At 37.7% G+C, this 23,513-nt stretch overlaps 2 protein-coding genes and 1 pseudogene across 2 annotated transcripts; 1 reads left to right on the plus strand and 2 right to left on the minus strand.

The window, feature by feature from the left end:
- Positions 1-387: 387 nt before the first annotated feature.
- On the minus strand, positions 388-4,353 carry LOC103411724 (probable alpha,alpha-trehalose-phosphate synthase [UDP-forming] 7). Its single transcript, XM_070805454.1, has 4 exons — positions 4,112-4,353; positions 1,516-3,550; positions 1,063-1,336; positions 388-954 (listed from the first exon to the last, which is right to left on the minus strand). Exons 2-4 carry the CDS (start codon positions 3,492-3,494, stop codon positions 643-645), a joined length of 2,565 nt encoding a protein of 854 aa, XP_070661555.1. The 5' UTR covers positions 3,495-3,550; positions 4,112-4,353; the 3' UTR covers positions 388-642.
- A 2,942-nt stretch (positions 4,354-7,295) lies between these two features.
- Positions 7,296-7,438, minus strand: LOC114827182 (U4 spliceosomal RNA; annotated as a pseudogene).
- A 6,138-nt stretch (positions 7,439-13,576) lies between these two features.
- Positions 13,577-19,291, plus strand: LOC103444061 (ras-related protein Rab11D). The gene is made up of 2 exons (XM_008382968.4): positions 13,577-13,969; positions 18,614-19,291. The coding sequence occupies exons 1-2, from the start codon at positions 13,749-13,751 to the stop codon at positions 19,047-19,049; spliced, it is 657 nt and encodes a 218-aa protein (XP_008381190.1). The 5' UTR covers positions 13,577-13,748; the 3' UTR covers positions 19,050-19,291.
- The last annotated feature ends 4,222 nt before the right edge of the window (positions 19,292-23,513 follow it).

A 23,513-nucleotide genomic window follows, 5' to 3' on the forward strand; every position in this document is an offset into this window, starting at 1 on the left:
GGAGGGCATTTTCGTCTGCGCACTGTCCATGAACAGTGCACGCAGGTTTGGGTTTTAGTATAGGAATAATATAATTTTAATATTTAAAAAAATAAGTTTAAGGATGGTGTCATTTAAAAAGATGATATTCTAGGTGTCAAATTGCAATAGGCGAGGACCTCTAGCTGTCTTGTGTGCAGGGCGCCTCGAAAAATGTCTCGTTATTCACTTATAAGACTTAAATGTTATAGTCATCCAATATGTGTTGTCCATGTGCGTAACTGAGCTCTCATACTAACCATAACATAATTAAAACGATGGGCAAGGCCGCATTTTTTAATTATTTTTAGCTTCAATGAGCAATATTTTAAAATTGATTCTCTAAACTTTCAAAGCTTAATTTGAGAGTTTGAGGAAGATGATTGACCATTATGCTCCCATTTTCTTTCAACTTTATCATCAACAGTCCGTCTGAGGAGAAACTTATGTACAAAGAAAGGGGGAAGCATGCAAAATATAGGAAAATCTACCAACTTCATACACTATCCCATGATATCCTAAACATGGTAAGATGCCCTCCTGCCTAATCTATATGCCTGTGTCTCAAAAAGTATTAACTTTCTTATTGAAACAAACGAAACGAAACGAATTTGATTGAAACTTTCACGGAGAGCTTTCGTATCCTTCTTCAGTGGGTGGCAAAGACTCAAACGCTTCAGAAAGAGATTCAAGCATGTTTGTCACTTCCGCTGTATCGTCCAAATAATATGTAGCCTTGCTAGGCTTTTGCCCAACCGTGCAAGCAAAAACCGAAGGATTTGGAGAGAGAACTTTCTTCTGCATCGAGTTACCAAATATCTCAAACATGTCCTCATCGGATCTGTCATCGCCAATACAGAGCACAAAGTCTGCGTGTTTTCCATTTTCCGCCATTGATGAGAAAATCTTCTCTGCTACATGTCCTTTACTAACTCCCTAGAATCATACAAGAACGAAACAAACAAAATATATGTTGGATTGAAACGAAAGCAAAAGCAAGGGAAAAGCGGAAGTAGAGATTGATGAATCTATATACACGTATACCTGAGGCTTTACTTCTACAATGAACTGACCGTTCTTGACAGCAACAGGTTCATTTGCCAAGACACTCTCTAGATGATCCAACATCTCCTTTGCCTGGGAGGACCCGAAACCAGGGTCTGCGTCACGATATTGCCAAACCAAAGCACTTTCCTTTCTTTCAATAGAAGAACCATCAGTAGCCTCCGTATACAATTGCATCACGGGTTCAACAGTCTTCATCCAGCCAAACTCAAAACCCTGAAGACAGGTTTCCCATTCCTGATTTTGTGACCATCTGAGAAGTAGCATATTGATCGTTGTGAAAGCTCCATTAACGTTCAAGTTTTTTTTTTTAAGCACAGTGTATTTATCTTTCAGTTTCCCCATCATTAGCAAAAACACAAGCTATAACTTAACTGACATTTGAGATAGTTTTGACGAGAGAGAGAGAGAGAGAGAGAGAGAGAGGCACACCTTAAGAAGTAACCATGCTCAGCCGCAATTCCCATCCTCTGACAGGGAGAAAACCACTTGCTTAAGCACTCCCTCCCTCGGCCAGTGACAATGAAAACTGTGTTTTTCGGGTCCACACAAAGTGTGTTCATAATTGAGATTACCTTCTGACTAGGGGACTTGTCAATTGAGTTCTGGGGCATCACAGTACCATCGTAGTCCAACAGAATGGCCCTATTTTGTGCCCCTCTGTAAGCCGAAACAATAGCATCAATTGAAAGTTTTCTGAAATTAGGATCAAGTGCCACAACTCTGAATCCAAAGCCAAAACCAATTCCCCAACATCTTCTCTTAAAATGGTCTGCACAAGCTCTCTGCATGTCTTGCAAGAAACTGCGCGACCAATAAGCCACATCGTGTGTACTAACATACCGATAATGCTTCTCATGTCGCAGTTCTTTCTCTGAATCAAGCACTGAAATCGCCACATTCAGTGCCTCCCCAGTTGTTTCAACATTCCATGGATTGACACGGATTGCCCCACTGAGTGATGGAGAACATCCAATAAATTCTGACACCACTAACATGCTCTTCTTTGGACCACCGAAATTTGAACACGAATTAGAACCAGATATTCCTTGTCTGCAAACTACATATTCATATGGAGTAAGGTTCATCCCATCTCTAACGGCTGTCACAACGACACACTCAGCAATGTTGTAATAGCAAATCTTCTCGTTAATGGAAACTGGCCTGTCAATAATGATTATTGGCTCATAGCCTGGTTGACCAAATTCTGCATTGATCCGCCTGCAGCTTTCTTGTATTTCTGCTCGTATTTCCTCCAAATCTATCCCTTTACCTCTCACAGGGTTTAGAATCTGGACCAGCACTGCCTTTCCCTGCCAATTTGGATGTTGCTTCAGCATCTGTTCCATTGCTAGAATTTTCAAATTAATTCCTTTAAAAATGTCCATATCATCTATACCAAGCAACATTGTTTTCCCTTCAAACTGTTGTGTAAGTTCCCTCACTCTACTCTCGTCATCCGCCACCTTCATCACCGATTCTATCCAACCCATATGAACCCCAACTGGCATAATCTTGATCCTGATGTTCCTTCCATAATATTCCAATCCTAAGTAACCCCTCTTTGACTGATATACCAAGCCCAACATCCGACTGCAACATGTCAGAAAATGACGAGCATAATCAAAGGTGTGGAACCCAATAATATCTGCATTGAGTAAAGCCTTAAGTATTTCTTCTCTTACAGGAAGAGTTCTATATATCTCAGACGAGGGAAATGGACTGTGAAGGAAAAAGCCCATCCTAACTCGATTAAAACGCCTTCTCAGGAAAGTTGGCAGCACCATCAAATGGTAATCATGAATCCAGATATAATCTTCATCCGGGTTTATAAGCTCAACCACTCTTTGAAAAAACAACTTATTAGCTGATATGTAAGCTTCCCACAAAGACCGATCAAATCGGCCTCCTTGATCAGCTGAAAACGGCAGCATGTAATGAAAAAGTGGCCATAAATGCCTCTTGCAGAAACCATCATAGAATTTTGACAGAATGTCAGGGGGTAGAAAAGTCGGAACACATTTGAATCTCTCCAGTAAGACCTGTGACACATCATCCTGCTCTTTAGGATCAACGGAAACCTTCAACGAGCCAACATAAAGAACCTCCATGTCTTCTGGCAGTCCATCCTTAAGCTGCAAAAGCAAAGAATCCTCATTCCAACTGAAAGTCCAACCTTTATTATCCTCCCTTCTCTTTGCTTTCACAGGAAGTTGGTTAGCTACAATGATCACCCGATCGGAAGCAATTGAGGAAGGTTGATCAGACGACACACTACGAGCTTGATCATCGTCAAGATCGGACAAATTTCCAGGAGCTGTGTTCACCCTTGGGAACCGTCTTCTTTTCCCCTCCATGGTAGGGAAATTCCCTGATGCCAAATCCAAAAGATTTATGTATGACTGCGACATTATTTCCAACTCTGTTTATAAATGGATAATCTCACGAGACTCTTTTCTCAGACAATCTGCATTTCACATCAGTACAACATAAATTCCAATAAAAAGTACAATAAAAGAAAAGAAATAAACAAAGTTACAAACCAATCAATGCAGTGAAAATCAAACACACAACTAAATTAACAGCGGAAAGAAGACCGATTCACATTCCAAAAATAAGAGAATCTGCTGACAAATCAAGAATGTTTCCTCTACATATATTCTAATCTCGACGATGCAAAAAATCCCCAAGATTCTTTTTCCCTCTCAATGGGTTACGTTACACCACAGATTCTTCTCAAGCACCCAACTTTTCTCCCAAAAGAACACAAAACCTAAACACTGAGATACCACATTCAGAATTCATATCCACATTTTACAAAAATCGAATGAAATGCAAAAACAGAGAGGACCCCAACAAGATTAATGAGGCAAAATTGCAGTAAACCACAAAGAACATGAAATCTAAAGCCTACCCAGATCCCAAAAGGGTCCATAAACGATAACCCAATTCTTCACAAACCCTAATCATTAAAAAAATAAAAAATAAAAAAAAAAAGAGATCAGGAGAAGAAGATTGAAAAACTGACCTCTGTCTCTCTATGTAGTATTAAAACCAAAACGATATGTGTGTAGAGGGTTTGAATGTATATATGAACAAGGGGTTTGATTTGCTTTGAATTTACATAATCTCATAGTGTTCGATTGACATCTACAATTTTCATTCCTGAATTGTATTGGGATAATTAGGGCTAATGAATATTATTAAGAGAATTGTATATATCTCAGAAATTAATAAGGCAAAACAATTAATGAAAATATTAACTTGCCCTTCATGTAAACGTGGAACAAATCCACGAGGAATTATACGAGCACCCGCTAGCCCAACACGACAGCCAATGAGAGTGTGGGATTTCACGCGGCGAGCCAATAACACGCGATGAAGGTGACGGAGTGGTGTGCGTGCAGGGTGATTTTATCAGAGTTGTGTTAGAAAATTGGATAAGGTCAGCCAGCTGGCATCACGCGGCGACTAGACACACGTTCAACACGTGAGCTGTGAGAACTGGACACGTGAGACGAGGAGAGTAGGGAGACCCGGGAAGGGTTTCAGCGCGTTGAACCGCCTCGGCCTTTGGTGCGTACGGACGGACCAATCAGCGGCGCGAGTTCAGTGGTGACTGGGATTCACAGCTGGGATGCTGCCACTTGGGAGTTTTTCAATTATTCGCGCATCTTGAACCCTCTCTCTCCTCTACTCTCACTCCCCAATCTTTTTTCCTCCGCCGCTGCAACTGCATGCCTCCTGCCTCCTGCCTCCTGCCTCCGCCGCCGCCGCCTTCCTCCCCACTTCTTAAAGCTACTCCCTGTCGCTGTCGTGGGTTTCCACTTTCCACCTTTGACAGGGACAGCTTGACTCCATTGGGAGCTGTGAAAAATGAAATGATTCTACATATTGGGTGTCACCCTTTTGATGTTGAAAGCAGCAACTTGGACTTCACCAAGATATGGGACAGCAGTGATTTTTGTCTAGTAAGTACTTAAAAGTTAAAATCTATTAACGTTTTAATGTCATTCTAAATTGATCTTAACTTTTTTAACATCTACACAACTTTTTTTTTCTTCCAAACAATTTAAGCCCCGTTAATTTTTCCATTGGATGTACGGGTAACAATAATAGGTCTAATTTTTTAACTTACTTAGACACTAAAATAATAATAATAATAGTTGGATACTAAAATAATAATTAAAAAGACATAAAGATTAAAAATTAAATAAATAAATTCACAAATAAAATAGAAAATAAAATTGAAGATCGGGAAATAACAAGCGACCGCCACCTCCAAGCTCAACTTACGACCACCGGAACCACATCTCAACCTTTATATATATATATAACTCACCAACTGGGTATATTGTGGTCAATATTAATATTAATTGTCTCAAAAACTAATTTCAAATAGATCATACTATATGAAACATAATGATCAAACGGGTATCTAATTGAAACTAAAACGGACCCAAATTGAAATTACATCACGAGCTTAATCTCCTAACAAAGAGGGTTAAGAATTCAAGTAGGATTTCAAGGAGCTTGTTTTTGCTCATATGATTTCTTCATTTGTTGATTCTGGGCTTGTAAAGCTTTCAGTTCTTCTTTGAGAACAGTGAAGATGGTGGTGGCCGCATCATGACAGTCCATACCAAATCAATAACCTCCTTAACATTATTCACAATGTTGGTGGCTTGAGTTATAGCGTAGAGTTGGTGGTTGAGCATTGGGTTTTGAGGTGATGGCTTGATAGAGGTGGTGATGACTGTTAGTCAATGGAGGTTATGCTTCCATGACTTTCTATTGATTTTGGAGACAAAGTAAGTCTTGTTTATTTAACAAACATTTAATTGAGGTTTAACAAATGTGACATTTTCAATAAGTTGAGTATTTGTTTAAATAAACACTAAAAGATTGAGAGATTTTAGGTACTTAATCTTCTTTTATATATATTTTTTATTTTAAAAGACCTGTTTACTTTGTGAAAAAGCTGCAAAACTGAGATTACATAATTCAACACTTCTTGAAGAAAAACGATATTATAACATTGATGACAAACACTTTTCCACCTAACGGAATTTTAATCTTGGTACTAATGGATTTTGGTTAAATTGAAAGGTCAACTAAATAATTACCATATATGTTAAACTTTTATGTTTTTATGCGATTCCTCATCCATGCAATTACTAAAACTTTGCCCTAGCTTTTTGTTTGTACGCTTTTAAATTTGTATGATGCATGCCATGGGTCAGTGCCACAAATTTATATATCTCAAATTGTGATTGCAATACAAAGACCCCAGGAGTTAAGAGGAGACAAATCTTTGGCAGAATTAGGCGAAGAAGTGCTAGGCGTGCAGTGTTAGGCGAAAGTGCTAGGCACACAATGCTTGGCAGACCAGGATGCTCTGCTGAGGCCACTAAAGAAGTGTACTCTAATCAGACCACCGGACCAGGATGCACTTATTTGACCTTCCTTAGGAAGGTGGGCTTTTTTGCCTATATAATGAAGAGAGAGATTAGAGAAGAAAGAGAGGCTTGTTAGGGTGCAGGGAGCATACTCCTCTTCGGCTTCACCATGCCGACTGAGGGCTTTGAGCCAATTCTATGTACAAATTGTAATCTCAAATTCTACAAATACATAAACAGGCTACAATGTTGTAGCCCTGTTTATGGCGAACCAATATATTTTTGTGTTCATCTTACTAGTATTTTTTATTATATCATCTATGTTACCCTTAGAATATGTGTGCATCAACACACAACCTTCTGAGTTTGACCCGTAATTTTTGAACGTTAACAATGTCAAATAAAAACATCTGATTGTATTGTAAAGTGCACTGAATGGTGGCACGATTTGGACTGCATTGGTTTGGGTTTTGGGTATGGCATGGAAATCATGTATACGATTGAGTTTCAAAATCCCAGACCCATATCAAATTCATGGAATACTTAACTCTACCAAACAACAGACGTAATTCATGTTAAATTTAATTGCATGTATCCTATTTAATCTGGCCAACCAAAAAAAGGCATCAAGACAAATTATTCTTCTTAGCTTTTAGCAGTACACTTGTATTTCTATATGAATAGAACCCACCAGAATATAACAAAAATTTACACTTGTACGCACAAAACCGACCAATTCATAGTATCTCTATTCATATAGACCCAACCATAATATAACAAAAAATTAGAACTAGAATTTGTAGGGACTACTCCGAAAAGAGAACCCTTCCAGAAATTCTCGAAGGCACAAGGTTAAACCAAGGCCTAAGAAGGGGTTTGGAAATAGTTTTCAACCAGCAATAGACGCGCCTCGGTTAGAACCTCATTAGCTACGTCATTGCCCCAAGCGCAAAGATGCTTCATCACATTATTTTGGCTTCGTTTTATATGCCTTCACTGCCTGACAACTCCACAACCCATCGATGTGGGACAAGAAATAGTTGCCAAAAGCCTATGATTTCTTTTCCAAAAGCAAGAACAATCCAATAAAATTTCTTATTTGGAACAATCCATGCATAGCTTTGAGAAGATTTTATGGTCTTCTTTGCCCTTAAAATTTTAATTCAAGTCAATTTAGTTCACCATCATCTCAATCACCATTATGCTTAGCTAGTGAAGTTGTTGTAAGAAGATCGAAATTCTGAATTGAACTTCATTGAAACATCATTCAGATTGTCGAATAAGTAAGCTCGCAACTTACCAACCTACCATTAGTAGAGCGTTTTAGGCGATGTCCTCTACCAACAACCGTTCTTAGTGATTGCTAATGGCGGATTACTTGGACATGATAAAGTGGACGATCTCTATCTAAACAACTAACTAGGCCAAGAGTATTATTTGTTCACACTCCTACTCCCTACATAAATAGATTTAACTATCCCACTAAAGACCTTCATCAAATCAGTAATCAACGCCTCTCTTTTTCCCTGTTTTTTTTCCTTTACTTCCCCTCCCCTTTGAGTCTCTTACAAAATCCTAGTTCCACATGTTTATGTATGTTGTTCATGTGAACGTTGTTCAACAACCCCATGAATTTTACACAACCTAGCAATCAATTGATATAAAATGCAAAGCCTAATGAAGGCAATCTTAGTTATCCTTAGTTGCAAATTATACCTCTTGAATAATTCAACAGATTAGAAAATACTGAGCTCTTTACATATATTTATCCAAGAAAGGTCAATTACGTTTACTAAAATTTCTCCTTACTGACCTCTATTAGAATCGCCAAAATGTTAATTGATCCAACCATAGTATTAAAAATATTTTGCAAGCTTACACAAATTACCTATTAAAGTTCCCTTAAAGTAATATGATTGGTAGTATCCATCAACGTCATTGTTGTTTCTTCGTTTAGATAAATCTGCACCATTTGTGTGAGAAAGAAATGTTCGTAGGTTTGGGCCCTTGGTCGGCCGGTCCAGCAGGATTTTAATGGGCTGCATGGTTTACGAATGGATCCTCTGTAAGAACATAATCAAACAGTTTGTAATTTAAAAGTATTCGTCTTTGCATTCGAGTTCTCAAATACAATTATTGTTAATATTATGGATAAAATACTGTTTACTACCCTCATGTTTCGTGGTTTTCAACATTTAGTACATAAAGTTTTTTTCGTCCCAGAGTCATACCTAAAGTGTTAATTTTGGGACAGTCTCATACATCCGTTAGTCAAACTGTTAAGTCTGCCGTTAACTGATGACGTGGTGCCTATGTAGACAATGACTAGGGATCCACGTGGAAATTAAAAATTAAAAAAATTCAAAATTAATTATTAAAAAAAATTCAAAAAAAAAAAAAAACAAACAAACAAAATAAAACCCAGAACCCCTTCGTCTTCCTCACCCCCACTCGACATCCCTTCATCCCCAGAACCCCATTGTCTTCCCCACCCGACACCCTCTATCCCTGCTTCCTCAATTTCCTTGTTATGGCTGTCGTCTGTAAATCACCATCTATATCTTCCTCCAGCAGCTGAAGACCTCGCCTCCTTGTTGTTGCTCAAAGAGCAGGTGAAGCAGGATGAGCTCGACCGCGACATGGCACCGAATGACGACGCATCGTTAATAGAAGGGACGCATAAGGAGAGGAACGAGGCCATTTTCGATTACTACTATGATTTGCAGGAGTGCTACTCGGAGGTGGAAGAATCTGAAACGATGAAGCGGAGAAAATCGAGAAGCGCCGCCTGTGCGGCGATGTTGGCAGTAGCTGATAGAGTCAAAATAGGTAAGCCAAAAGTCAAATCAGGTCACCATCGGCGGCTGTGGGTCAAGGACAAGTCGAAAGCATGGTGGGACGAGTGCAACTAGCCGGATTTTTCGAAATCAGAATTCAAATCGTCTTACCAGATCCAGTTGATGACGCAGCCTGTCTGTCCGTCCCTTACTCCCTCATTTCTTCTCCCTCCATTCTCTCCTCTGCACGAACCCACCAAACCGTCCTACCAGATTCGGTTGATGACGCAGTCTATCTTGGACTGCTGCTACGAGCTATCTCGTCCTCTACGTCCAGATCCTGGACCCACCGCTTCTTCTCTGCCCTCCCGTCTCATCTTCTTCCCTTTTTCTTCCTTTTTCCTTTTGATTTTCCTTTTCTATTTCCGTTTTATTTTCATCTCGAAAGAGACCCCAATTTTTCTGGGTTCACAAAAGAAACCCAATATTAGTTGATCTGAATATTTTTTTTCTTTTAACTTTATAGTTTTCTGGAAAATTGGGAAGATTTGGGTCTCCTCCACCCACTTCGAGTTTGCATTTTATGGTCCAATTCGAAATGACCCAGAGGAGAAAGAATTTGATTTAATGGTTTATGCCCCAGATCTCGTCAAGATTATTGAAACCTCAATCCACACTTTTCAGCTTTTCCTGAAGATGGAAGTCACTTGTTTCCTAATTTGAATTAATTAAACTTCTTGTTGCGTTATTTGAGAATTGTGATAGATGTAGAGAGATTGAGTAGCGAGAGAAAGGTGAGTAAGACGGATTGAAGAACGATTCTAATTTAACTTCTTCTCTTTTCGTGGAATAGGGGTCGTGAGAGAGGCTTTTTTCTGGGTTTTTCTTCTGGGTTCACAAAGAGAAGATTCATACTTGAAAATACCAAATGCTTGTTGAAATAGAATTTCTTTGGGTGAGATTTTGTTGGGTTGGGTGTGCGGAGATGATGGGTACGGGTTGTAGAAGAGAGAAGGGAGGGTGGTGCAAGTGCAGAAAAGAGAATGGAGGGAAGGGGTGCGGGTTGCAGAAGAGAGAAAGGAGGGAGAGGGTGCGAGGGATGAGGGAGGAGACAGATGTTTGTTCTTTTTTTTTTCTTTTTAATTTTTAAAATTTTTTAATATTGAAGTGGGCCCAAATTGACATGTGGCGCCCAATAATTGTCCATGTGGGTGCCACATCATCAGTTAACAAAAGTTCTAACAAAAAACTTAATGGATGTATGAGACTGTCCCAAAACTAACACTTTAGGTATGACTCTGGGATGAAAAAAAAATGGATGTACTAAATGTTGAAAACCACGAAACTTGAGGGTAGTAAACAGTCTTTTACCCTAATATTATACTAGTATAACAATGTTATATGTGTTAAACCACAAGACAATATGTCATATTTGGTGGGCTGGATGAGATAAGTTGTGACCAATTAAAATGGATTGGTGGCCCAATGGTAAATGACGGATTGCGAGGCTTTCTTCAAATTAAAAACTAGAGATCTCGGGTTCAAAACACACTGCTGGTGTGGAAGCCAAACTTATGGCCAGAGAGAGGTTGAAATGCTTCTGTGAGTTTTTCCAGCCCCCGGAAGGGGCGGATAACCGTGGCTTGCTACTAGTTGTCCCCCTTTTAAAAAAAAATAAAAAAATTAAAATGGACTTGAGTCTAGTTAGTTATTTGTTGTGTCAAAATGTGAGATGGACATGATTGGACATGATAGGTTGTGAATCCACAATATAGTAGGTTATCTAACATATCTTTATACATGGTTTACAAGTCCTGTTTATAAGTCCTTACCAATCCAATCATATACCTAAGATCCAATCTCATCCAACTCACCAAATGAATGTATGATATACAACTCAAGGCGAAACATGTACATCCCATTGGTACTTCAACTGCGTCCATAGGGAGTTAAAAGTAGTGGTGTTGGTGCAGTGCGCCCGAATATAAACCTTATAATCGTATACGTTTTTAGAGTTGCTCAACCTTTGTATTCTAGTCCATATTAATAATTAGCTCTTAGTCTAATGATACGTTTTTATTCTGAATATCAACACCAGTCTCAAGTTCAAATTGCCCATTCTATATAAGAAATGATGCTCGAATGTAAGTATCTAGGTGTTCAAATCTGAAAACAAAACCTATCTTGTTGGAAATCATAAGCACAAAATACGTCGTTAATTACATTCTTCTTCAAAAATGATGTTTGAATCCACTTAAATTTTTGCGCCGGAATGATCTTATCTAGAAAAGCTTTATTCTATTGGAAATCATAATGATGGATATTTCATTATTGATGATTGCTGAGGTCGAAACTGCAAGTTTTAGTGGAGTTGGTGATTGTTGAGGTCGTTCATAGCGGAGAATTTGAAAATGATGTTCATTGTTAGTGTTATGACAGAAAAAATTGTCCTTTAATTTTTCACCTTGGACTTGGTGTTAACAAAAAAATAGAATAGAAAATAATATTAAGAACACCAAATTTTTAAAACAAAATTTAAATTTTATGTGCCACTAATAAAAAATAATCAAGTTGCTAATCACGAGGTCAATCATGAGAAAGAGGGGAAGACGTAGAAAAATTGAACTCAACTATGGACTGCCTGCGACACTTTGATTTTGACATCGGCCAATTCGAGCCTGTCATATATCTTTGGCCTTTTATTCACTTCCTACATTTCGGGGAACCCTATCTTCTTTTCTTTTCCATTTCAAAACTGTCCAAAAACCTTTTACTTTACTTTTGCCTTTGAATTTAAATTTGGATAATGCTGCTGTTTAGTATTATGATCTAGAATTATTTCTTTCATTTGTAAATTAGATATGTTAGGTTTAATTATTGCCAAATGCAAATTTGAACCAATTATTGCAAGCTCATTGTGAGGTTAAGCCACCCCTCCACTTAGTATAGTTAATATCATTTGTTCAATTTTTTTTTTTTTGAGTAATGCTATGGAGATCAAATTTTTTTGGGTAAATTACATTTTACTCCCTCAAGTTTGAGTGCAATTGCAATACCTTACAACAACTTTAAAACATTTCAATTTCATACATCCATTAGAAAATCCATTAAGTAAACCGTTAAATGATGACATGGTAAATATGGGATCCATATTTGTGCTGATGTGGCTACCAACTTTTTGCCACATGGCAAAAAAATAATTTTTTATGCATTTAAAATATAATAATTTACCCTATTGTTAAATAAAAAAAAAATAATAATAAAAAAAAAACCCATCTTCCTTCCTCGACCCCTTCCTTCTCTCTCCCCCAAAACCCACTCCTCCCTCTTCACCTTCCCGACCCACCTTCTCCACCTTCTCCCTCTTTTTCACTCTCTTCACCTCCACCTTCTTCCTAAAATCCAGCTCGTTGAATGACTTGGCCCATGGAAACTCCATCGAGGCTCAAACCCTAACCATATCCAGAGATTCGTGGATTGTGATACCGTGACTCCGACGATGAACTTAGTCACCGAGAATGTGAAGAATGAAGGTGAGAAAGGAAAGATTACTACAGGCCATGGCGACTCGCTCCACTTGAAAACCGTCAAAGTGGTGGATATGGTTCGGAGAACTTGGGGATAAATTGGACCTTGGGGAACCATCTGGACGACAACGGCTGGCTTGAGTTGGGCATTCTAGGCCCGGGAGTAGTGGTGGGAGGTGAGGTAAAGGGAGAGGAGAAAGAGGGTGATTGCCCAGATTCCTTTTTCAATTTGGGGTGGGGGGTTGCGGGGGAGGATGGGGTGGGGTGGGATGGGGGGTTTGGGTTGTGGGGAAGGGGAAGGGGTCGGGAAGGAAGATGGGGTTTGGTTTTGTTTTGTTTCTTTAAATAATAGGGTAAATTATTATATTTTAAATCCACAAAGTTGGCAACCATATTAGCACAAATGTGGATCCCATATTTGCCACATCATCACTTAAAGGTTTACTTAACTAATTTTCTAATAGATGTATGAAATTGAAATAAAATTATAAGTAAATGTATGAAATTGAAATATTTTAAAGATGTTGTAATGTATTGCAATTGTACTCAAACTTGAGGGGGTAAAATGTAATTTATCCAATTTTTTTTAACCAAATTTGAAAATTAAATAATGTGATTGTAGATGATTAAATTATTAATTAAATATAAATTAACATGATTACTTCTTATTAGTGACATATCATTTGATTTAAAAAATTTGATATGCATTTACCTTTAAATTTCTTAGGCTGCCAGTAAAGTGAAAACTCTTGAGAGTTATAAACCCAAATCTTTGTCTTTCTTAAAAATAAAAAAATTATTTAAAGACCACCATATCCCCGATGATGCCAATCTTCAACGCTTGTTAGACCAAACCAAGAAAAAAGCTGTCTCTTCTCTCTCTCAAGAGGCAAGAAGAAGTATACATACATATGTATATATATATTATGTATTGATTTGAATATTTGATATTGAATCATTAGATGGCGGGATACAAAGGTGACGACGAGTATGATTACTTGTTCAAGCTGGTATTGATTGGGGATTCTGGGGTGGGAAAATCGAACCTGCTTTCTAGGTTCACCAGGAACGAGTTTAATTTGGAGTCCAAGTCTACTATCGGGGTTGAATTTGCCACTAAAACTTTGACTGTTGATGCCAAGCTCATCAAAGCTCAGATTTGGGACACTGCTGGCCAAGAAAGGTGACTGTTTCTCCTCTTTCTTTTTTCCTTTTTTCCTCTCAGTATTCTCTATATTGTTTGTTTTTGTGATTTGGGTTTTGATACTTTTTGCTGATTATATATACTTGGGAAAATTTTGATATATAATATCTTGGTTCGAGTTTGATCGTATTGCATGCTCAGTAGTTGGTTGGGTTACTCTTTCAGTTTCTTCGGATTATTTATTTGTGAAGACTTGACAGATTATTTTGTATGAGGGTATTGATATCTGAGGTGAACAAGAGAAACCCGAAACTCGGTTTTGTCAAAAGAGTTTTTTTTTTTTTTTTTCAGAAATTTCATGGGGTTATGGTGTTTTTCTCTGTCTCCCTAAGTATTAGACATTTATTTTGAATTTTTACCTGAGTAAATTGTAGCGATGGTCCCTCAATTTTAATGAAATTGGAGCAATGGTTCCTCAACTAAAAATCCATTATCATTGGTCCCTCAACTTATCAAAATGTGTAGCTATAGTCATTTTCATCAATTTTGTCAAAATAAGTTATGTTGGAATAACCATTTATATAATTAGGGTCCCTCAACTCATCAAAGTGTAATTATGGTCCTTTCATCAACTATGTCAAAATTTTTGTCAAAACAAGTTATGTTGGAAGGACCAATGCTACAATTGGGTTAAAGTTAAGGGACCATTTCTCCAGTTGAATTAAAGTTGAGGGACCAATGGTAAAGGATTTTTAGTTGAGGGACCATAGCTGCACGTTTTGATGAGTTGAGGGACCAATGGTAATGGATTTTTAGTTAAGGGACCATTGCTCCAATTGAGTTAAAGTTAAGGGACCATAGCTACAATTTACTCTTTTTACCTGTAGTTTCGTGGAGTTTTGCATACGCGGATTATTGCAGTCCTATTGTTCTTGGGGAAAGGATAGTTTGATACTTGTATATATAATTGTTTGAGGAAGATATTCTGTTATATGAAAGTGAAGAACTTGATACTAAACGTGCTTATGATTTGAAATGGTGCTTGCTCTAATCATATAGTTGCGAATAGCCTCCTATACGGTTAGCTACATCTCCTACTGCCTTTAGTTTTGTTTCTGCCTGTCTGTTGTCTTCATTCCTCTTTTGTTAGTGGGGTTTTAGTATCTACTATCTAGGAGTTTTGAATTTCGTATCTTCATGTTGCACTTTACATTTCTTATAGATACTTTAACATACAAATACAATTAATGATTATATTTCACTTAGTCATGCATAAATGTGTTGAAATTCCGGTGTAATTTATGGCCAATTTCGTGAAGCCTGGCAAACAGTTGCAATCATTCAGAACTGGTTTATATAGTTTCTTCTTCTGTTAATATTAAAGCAATATGCGTCATAATATTTGGACAATTTATATGGCATTAAGTTGCGTAATGGTTCAAGCAATTGGTTTTCTGATTATAGGATAGATCAGTAAATCTTTACCATGCAACTGATTAGGAATTAGGATGACATCTAACTTATTGTTTACTGTGCTTTCAATATTCTTAAGTTTCTAGAACACAAGTCCGCATCCTCCCCATCTGTCCTTGATATGTCAATGCTGTCTCTTCTGTACATTGAAGAAGAAGACAGCAGCAGCAACTTAGGATGTTAGATTGTGTTCTTTAATCCTTCGAAGGCTATGAACTGGAGAGAAACTGAGATTTCTTAGGATATTAGATTGTGTTCTTTAATCCTTCCAAGGCTATTAACTGGAGAGAAACTGAGATTTCTGGTGATGTTATCTTACTCTTTGAAAATGTATTAGATAGTAAATTTCCATGCCATGTGCACCCTGATAAGTGTTTGTTAGGCAAATTACTACGAGTCCTATGCAAAGCACTATAATATGTCTTAGTGGACATGTTATAGGTGTAAGGCACCGAAAAGCAGCTGGCAGCATGTTTAGTAGTGAGATATATTAGGATGTGAAGTAAATAGTATGCAATTGGTTACCAGATGAATAATAAAGAGCTGCATCCTATACTAAAAAATGAGACAAGCATGCATTCTTTAGACCCATAGGAGCGTGAAGTCTCAACATGTTCTGAATGTATATATGGGAATCAGAAAATGACAGTTGACTATATAATTTTCTTAACGTAGGAAGCTGTGAGACATGTTTCATAATTGTGCCATTTCTTACGAGGAAAATTGAGACTAACAGTAATTTCTGTTGTTGTCAAAGTGTATGTCTAACAGAAACAATTCTACTTTTTATCTTTTATCATAGCTTATTGGCAACATATGAAGTTTTTTCATTTATTCATTTTGTCTTGTGATTAATCAGTTGATCCCATTTCTTGAATATGATTGAAGCATTTACTTGTCTCCAGTATGCTACGTAGTTGGTTGTCAAACTAGTCTTGAAAGCTTTGATTGGCCTACTTGGTGGTTGGAAAATATTAAGTCCTAGGGTGAGTGAAATTTGATAAGGTGATCAGGGAGGAAGACTCTGAAAGGAGGGGAGAAAGAACCTAGGCTGATATTGATGTATCACCATCATAATCTTGATATTAAAGGAGAAAGAACAACCCTATCAAATAGTGGCCACCATCTACAAGATTGAATCTGGTTCTATTTCCAGTTCTTGAAACCTGTTGTAAGACCTGAATTAGCAAGTGTATCTGCCACCAGATTTGCCTTTTTGATGACATGTTGAAGTTCTATTTGATCTGTGTGGGTGATGATGTGAAGTGGTTACCTTTCTTGACCACTCTCAGCCTCTAAGCATATTTGTTTTGGTCGTGCTTGGAGTGGCTGTCTGTTTGCATCTTCTTCCAAACTTGTTTCACTTTGCATTGAAATCCCTCCTTCAAGGATTTACATTCTGCGATTGGGACAGTTTTCTATTCTAGGTCGTGAGACATGGCTTGATTGCTATTCTAAACTGGAGAATCCGAATTGTGTTCATTTAAGTACTCCTTGAGGGGTTGCCATGATCCCCTTTGTGGGAGGAGCAGGCTCGGCCCTGGCCCTGTGCTCATAGTGTGCCTGTCCGGGGCGCAAATCTGATTGGGGCACCAAATTTTTTTGGAGTAGAAGATATATAGTATCTAGGTCTGTTAAAAAAAAAATTGATTTCATGGTTTGCTAGCTTGGTTTCTTATCAGGTAATTGCTGAAAGTTTAAGAGAATCTCTTAATAAATTTTTTTCTAAAAAGAATGAGTCTGTTGAAAATTTTATAGAAAGTGATGTTGGTGAAGAATTAAGATGTTAGTGATGACCATATTGATGTAGAGGAAAATGTTGGTGATGTAGAGCAAAACACCCTCGTGGGCTTGAGGGCCTAGCCCACTCAACTTCGACTGGGTTCCAAACCTCATTGAATATTTTTAAATATATGTTTTCGTATTGAAAAAGGCACATTTTTAGCGTTCACCCCAGGCACCAAAAAACTCTGGGCCGGCCTTGGGGAGGAGATGTGTTTGGTTTTTCTGTATTGTGTGGTGTTGTATCTTATGGTGAAGTTGCAAGACAATTATTAGCAACAGTATCATTGCATATTTCCCATAGCTGCTTACACACCAACAGTTTTTCCGACAAATTAATAGTCATTTCCTGCTTCTTGTTGCTTGTTCTTTCTATGTAGAACCCAATCAAGAAAAAGGTAAGTTTGTGTTTAGGGTGTTTGGGCAGGCCATGTCAACACATCCTGAGACCTCTCACGAAAAGATACTATTTGAAAAATGGTCAATATCTTCCATCGCCTCACCACAGAAGAGGCATGCTTGAACCATATTTGGATAGAATATTGCCTACAAACCAATCCTCAGAGGAAAATAAAAGGAATTTGAAAATTTTCAGTTTTGAGTTTTGTTGAATTGTAATGCAACTCTGCAGTGCCTTGATAGGTAATTATTTTTGCCTAATTTCATGGAAACAATCTTTGGCTTATGACATGTTTGCTTTGTGAAAACTAATTGGTTTTGAGCTCACTGTGTTTCTGGCTTTTGTTATGACCAGACTTCTGACCTATGAGTTAATTGTCGTGGTACAAGAAGTGTTTGCCCAAGTATCGTTTGCAACTGCTTTTGACTTTCATAAAGTTTTGCTGAAAATGCGAAAGTTACCGATTAGTTTCATGTCATATGTATACACATTATGGCTCACAAGGTCCAATGAGGGAAAGATAAATCAGCTGGCTAATCTAAATATTGATACTGCTCAGGATTGGAGTGTTTTGTGTATTCCGTCGTTCGGTATATGCTACACTGATTACTGCGAGTTACTGTAGCGGTTGCTAGACCATAGAGGTCTCTAATACTATGTGCATTGTTGTTTCCCTTTTCAGGAAGCTAACTGTCATCAGGGCATTTTATTTTCACCATTTCATGATCTTGTTTTGGTATGGTATCTATAAAAAACCTGATTTTTCATCCCAATTCTCGTTCTGCTTGCATAGCTGTAAATAGTTCTTGACCAAAAAAAGAGCTGTAATATTTGGAGTTATATTTGGGGTAAAAGTGGTAATTGCATATATATTGCCTTGGTCTGAATCTCCCTCACATTGGGCGTCATGTTCAAGCGGAAATTACATCCATTGCGGGGTCAAATGGTCCCTTAGCTACATTTGAAGTTGTAAAATTGCTGTTTAGTTCTAAATTACGTAGTTTCCACTAAATTCCTCATTGTTATAGGTACCGTGCCATTACAAGCGCATACTACCGAGGGGCTATTGGTGCTTTGTTAGTGTATGATGTCACTCGGCATGCCACATTTGAGAATGTAGCAAGGTGGTTGAAGGAACTGAGGGACCATACGGACCCCAACATTGTAGTGATGCTCATTGGCAACAAATCAGATCTTCGCCATCTGGTGGCTGTCTCAACAGAGGATGGTAAATCTTTTGCCGAAAGAGAGTCCCTCTACTTCATGGAAACTTCTGCGTTGGAAGCAACCAACGTAGACAGTGCATTTACCGAAGTCTTGACTCAAATATACCGGGTGGTAAGCAAGAGGGCAGTCGAGGCAGGCAACAATGGAAGCGCTTCTGCTGTTCCATCTAAAGGACAGACCATAAATGTCAAAGATGATGGTTCTGTTTTCAAGAGAATTGGATGCTGCTCAAGCTAGAATTGGTAATTTTCCTGCTGGTGCTTTTCACTATTTTTTTTCTTTTTCGGGTTTTCCTTTCATCCTGCACGTTGTATATGATCACTGGTAATCTGTCGTTAGACTAAGAAACTAGTTATTTTCAGATATATTGTTGGCTAGATTTGCCTAATAGGCCAGGTCAGGGTCTGTATATTGAACGTTAGGTGGCTTCGTTTCTTTTTATACCAGAACTTGTGGCCTCCGGATCATATTTGCCAGAACTTGTGACCATTTGTGTACTTGCAAAAACCATGAAACTTGGTTCTCTCAGGAGGAAAATAGCGAAAAACGAAGAAAAAAACCCCGTAATAAACCAGACTAGGCCCCAAAGACCTAGGCTAGAAGACCTTTCGAGCAAAATAATGAATTTACGGGGTTTAGTGTTGTGCCATAGTCAGTTGCTTATGCGCATATGATGCATGATCTCATGGATGATGTTATTTAGATTATAAGAGTGTTATCCTTTGGATCCGGTCGGCAATCATATAAAAATCTAGTACACAAATGTACAAGGACAAGTATTGATAACAATAAAAATCACAGGCGGAAAATGATGTTCCAATTTTTCTTCTTGTTTAGGGAAGTCCTTGTGTTTGTCATTTTAGACTTGAATGATAACAAAACAAAGCAATACATAAATAAAATAAAATAACATAAAAAGGGCTTTTATCTTAATCAAGTGGCTAAGAACATTTATTTTGGACCTTAATTGTTGTATGTAATTCCCTTCTTATCCAATGCCGCTTGTGTAGAAACAAGAATTCAAGAGTAATATTACCAATTAGTGCTACGATTTAGTGGTATTTCTGTTCACTTATAAGTAGGAGGTTTTATGTTCGATTCTCGTCAAAGACGAATTTGAACCACATTATTACTAGCTCATTGTGAGATTTAGCCCACTTCTCACTCCCTTAGTGTAGATTTAAAAAAAAAAAAAGGTGGTGATTTTTAAAACGGAACTTTAACGAAAAGCCATGGTACTATTCACTTTAACAAAAAATCACATTTTTACACTAAAAGGTCAATCCTGGTACTATTCACTTTACCCTTTATTTTGTCATTATCGTTAAAACTCAAAGTTTTCAAGCCTTTTTTATTAGTTTTCCTTTTTTAAAATTCACACATCATGTTGAATCCAGTCCTTAGTCAACTTAAATGTTAGAATAAAACTTTGTATGTTTAAACAGTTTGATTGAGGTCACTAGAATCATTTAAGGGATTTAACTCCTGCATTTATGCATTCAATATCCCATAATGATGAAATTTAAACAAATTCCAATAATTTTTTTATAGTAATTACCTAAAAATTAATTATAAAGTAATATTGTTCACATAGTTCTAGCCAAAAAAAAAATGTACTCACGTGATTATTAATATATTTTAAGAAATTAATTTTTTTTATCGGAAAAATATGCCTTAGAACGAGAAATCATGCTTACAATCACTGCCTAAAGAGTTGAATAAGAAGGCAGAATGAGCAAAATTAGGAATACAATACTCCCAGTAATGACTATTGCTACTAATAAGCCCCTACTTAGCAAAGGCATCCTCTAGAAAATTTGCTTCCCTAAAGGTATGCTTCCAAATCACTAACGAACAAGCCGAAATGAACCATTTAATGTGACAACCCGTCCCTAGTTCTAGAATTTTATAAATTTTAAAGGTGTTACGAAAATGCCCTGAGAGGCGAGGGTATTGACTTACGTTGACCAACGTATAGTGAGATGTATGAAATATTCCTTTAGCGTATTTCTGTAGTACTCGACAATACGGCCGAGTAGACGCAAGTAGAAGCAGATTGGGGTATTGATATTACCATTTATTATTTTATATTTTTTTTAAGTACCATTACATTATTTTAAGAGTAACTTTGGTAAGAATTGAGGGAAAAAAAAGAAGAAGAGAAAGAAGAAGGGGGGAACGCGAGAGAGCAGAAAGAAGGGCTGCTGCCCAATCAGGGGAGATGAAGAAAGGAGACTGACCAACCAGAGAGAAGAGAAAGGAGGGAAAGGAGGGAAGGTGAGAAGGAGAGAGAAATCGGGTCTTCTCCTTGACCTGTGCGACCCGGCCGAGTATCAAGGCCAAATCCGTGCATTTTCCGGCCAATTCCTTGTGAATTGTGTTGAATCACTACCTGGAAGTACCACCCTAACCCTCTCCCTTCCATTTTCATCCCAAAATTAGAAGAATTTGGTGGTATTTTGAAGGAAAAACCGACGGTGGGCCGTGTGGGTGTATGACAACAATACGTAAAAATTGAAGCTAACCCAACCAATTACCACCACCCATAGACTCCCCTCAACCTCAGGAACAAAGCCCAAACACTTGTGGAGGCGTCGGAGTGAGCATGGAGGTCGAATCGAAACACACCCTCTTTAGGGTTTCCGACTGATTTATGTAAAATTGAGGTGTTTCTCGGCCAAATTGGCCTTGGTCACAGGTGTCGATCATTCGTGACGCCTCTATGTGTGTGCTAGGAAGTTGTAGCATAAACTCCAGGTGAGTGAGACTTTTCCTTTCTATCGTAGATTATATATATATATATATATATATATATATATATATATATATATGATTGATAATTCCATAAACGTTTATAAATTGATTATTGCTTACGATTACTATGAATGTTTTGAAGTAATTATTGTGAACTACGAATGGCTTGATCCTTATTTAGGGTACGTAGGCAGTCGAACGAGACATAAGATGCAGCCATACAATAAATGAGACTAAATAATTGAGACAATAGCCTTGTTTAGTGGATTGAGTAATGTGAGGGACATTGGTGGAAAATGTGAGATTTAACCTTATGAATTAGTGGTTAAATGTTAGTCATCAATCAATGTGTAAAGAATCAAGAATTTGAAGTACGGAAACGTAATTAATGATATTTAATTAAACTAGTGTCTAGTTGGGCTTATCACCGATAATTATTCCCGAAAATAAATAGGTCAGGAGTAAGGCATTACAGCTTATGCATTTTTATGCCATTATATATATGTATGTATATATATATATATATGTATGTATATATATATGTATGTATATATATATGTATGTATATGATTGAAAATGCTATAACATGGTTGAGTATTAGATTGCATCATGGTTTATCTATATGTATATTACCTGCACATAATTATTGTGAACGCTTGAAGTGCAAAGGTAAACACAGGACACCCAGGTAAGTTCAGGTGAGTTTATGGTAGTTGAAATGTTGGAGTTATGGCATGACTATATAATGTTTTAAGCAACTCCAACACTACTGTACGGGTTGCCCATGAATCGTACATGTTATGTTGAGATGCATTGAGAGCTTATAAACCTGCACCCCGATGTTAGTGCTCCTGATTGCGACCATGGCACAGTCCTTCACGTGATGTTTACCTCATGCACCTTACGCTCACCTTGGATCCAAGGTAGGTGCACAGTCATGTCGTACATACCACTTTAGGTGGTTCCAACTCGTAGGTGACCCGCGATTATTCGCACAGTCTTCATGTGATCGTAGCACTTGAGCGTATTTATTTACACCCAGTTTTGTCGTACAAACCACTTTAGGTGGTTCCGACTCGTGTGCATGTATACTTATTGAGATATGGATAAGTCGTACAGGTCACAAGAGGTGACTCCGACTTATGAACTAACATATGGGATGAGATATGGATAAGTCGTACAGGTCACTATAGGTGACTCTGACTTATGAGCTAGCATTGATTGATGAGATATGGTTGTAGTCGTACAGGTCACCATAGGTGATTCCGACTTGATGAGATATGGATAAGTCGTACAGGTCACAAGAGGTGACTCCGACTTATGAGCTAGCATATGGGATGAGATATGGATAAGTCGTACATGTCACTATAGGTGACTCCAACTTATGAGCTAGCATTGATTGATGAGATATGGTTGTAGTCGTACAGGTCACCATAGGTGATTCCGACTTATGTACTAGTATGGATTATTAAGCACATGATTATTTATATTGCTGTTGAGCTGCTATGTTGTGGTATACTTCTGGATTTAAAGTTAGCGTACATTTGATATCATACTTATACATGGTGAATTCTCAAAAATTATACGGTTTTACAAAGAGGGGTTATTACAAAGATAATTATGGTTTCATACGTTTTGTTTTTACCCACTCACATCTTCTGTTTTGCACCCTTCTAGGTTTTTATTGCTGAATGTTCGTATCGACGAGGATTCTTGGCAATCTCAGGATATAAGGCTACTTCTGAGGGTATAATCCTTATCCGTTATACTGTACTTACTTATGCTTTAACGTCACTTGTGAAGTGGGTTCATTCCCTCTCACCAGCGCACTCTGATATTTAAGCACTCGTAGGTTCAAATTTATTCATATTTTTCCACATCTTCACACTTTATGGCTTCGTCACCTTTCAGGTGTCACCCAGCACAGCTCGATTAGGAGTTCTTGTG

This window comes from Malus domestica, chromosome 09, assembly GCF_042453785.1.
Source record: "Malus domestica chromosome 09, GDT2T_hap1".
NCBI lineage: Eukaryota > Viridiplantae > Streptophyta > Magnoliopsida > Rosales > Rosaceae > Malus > Malus domestica.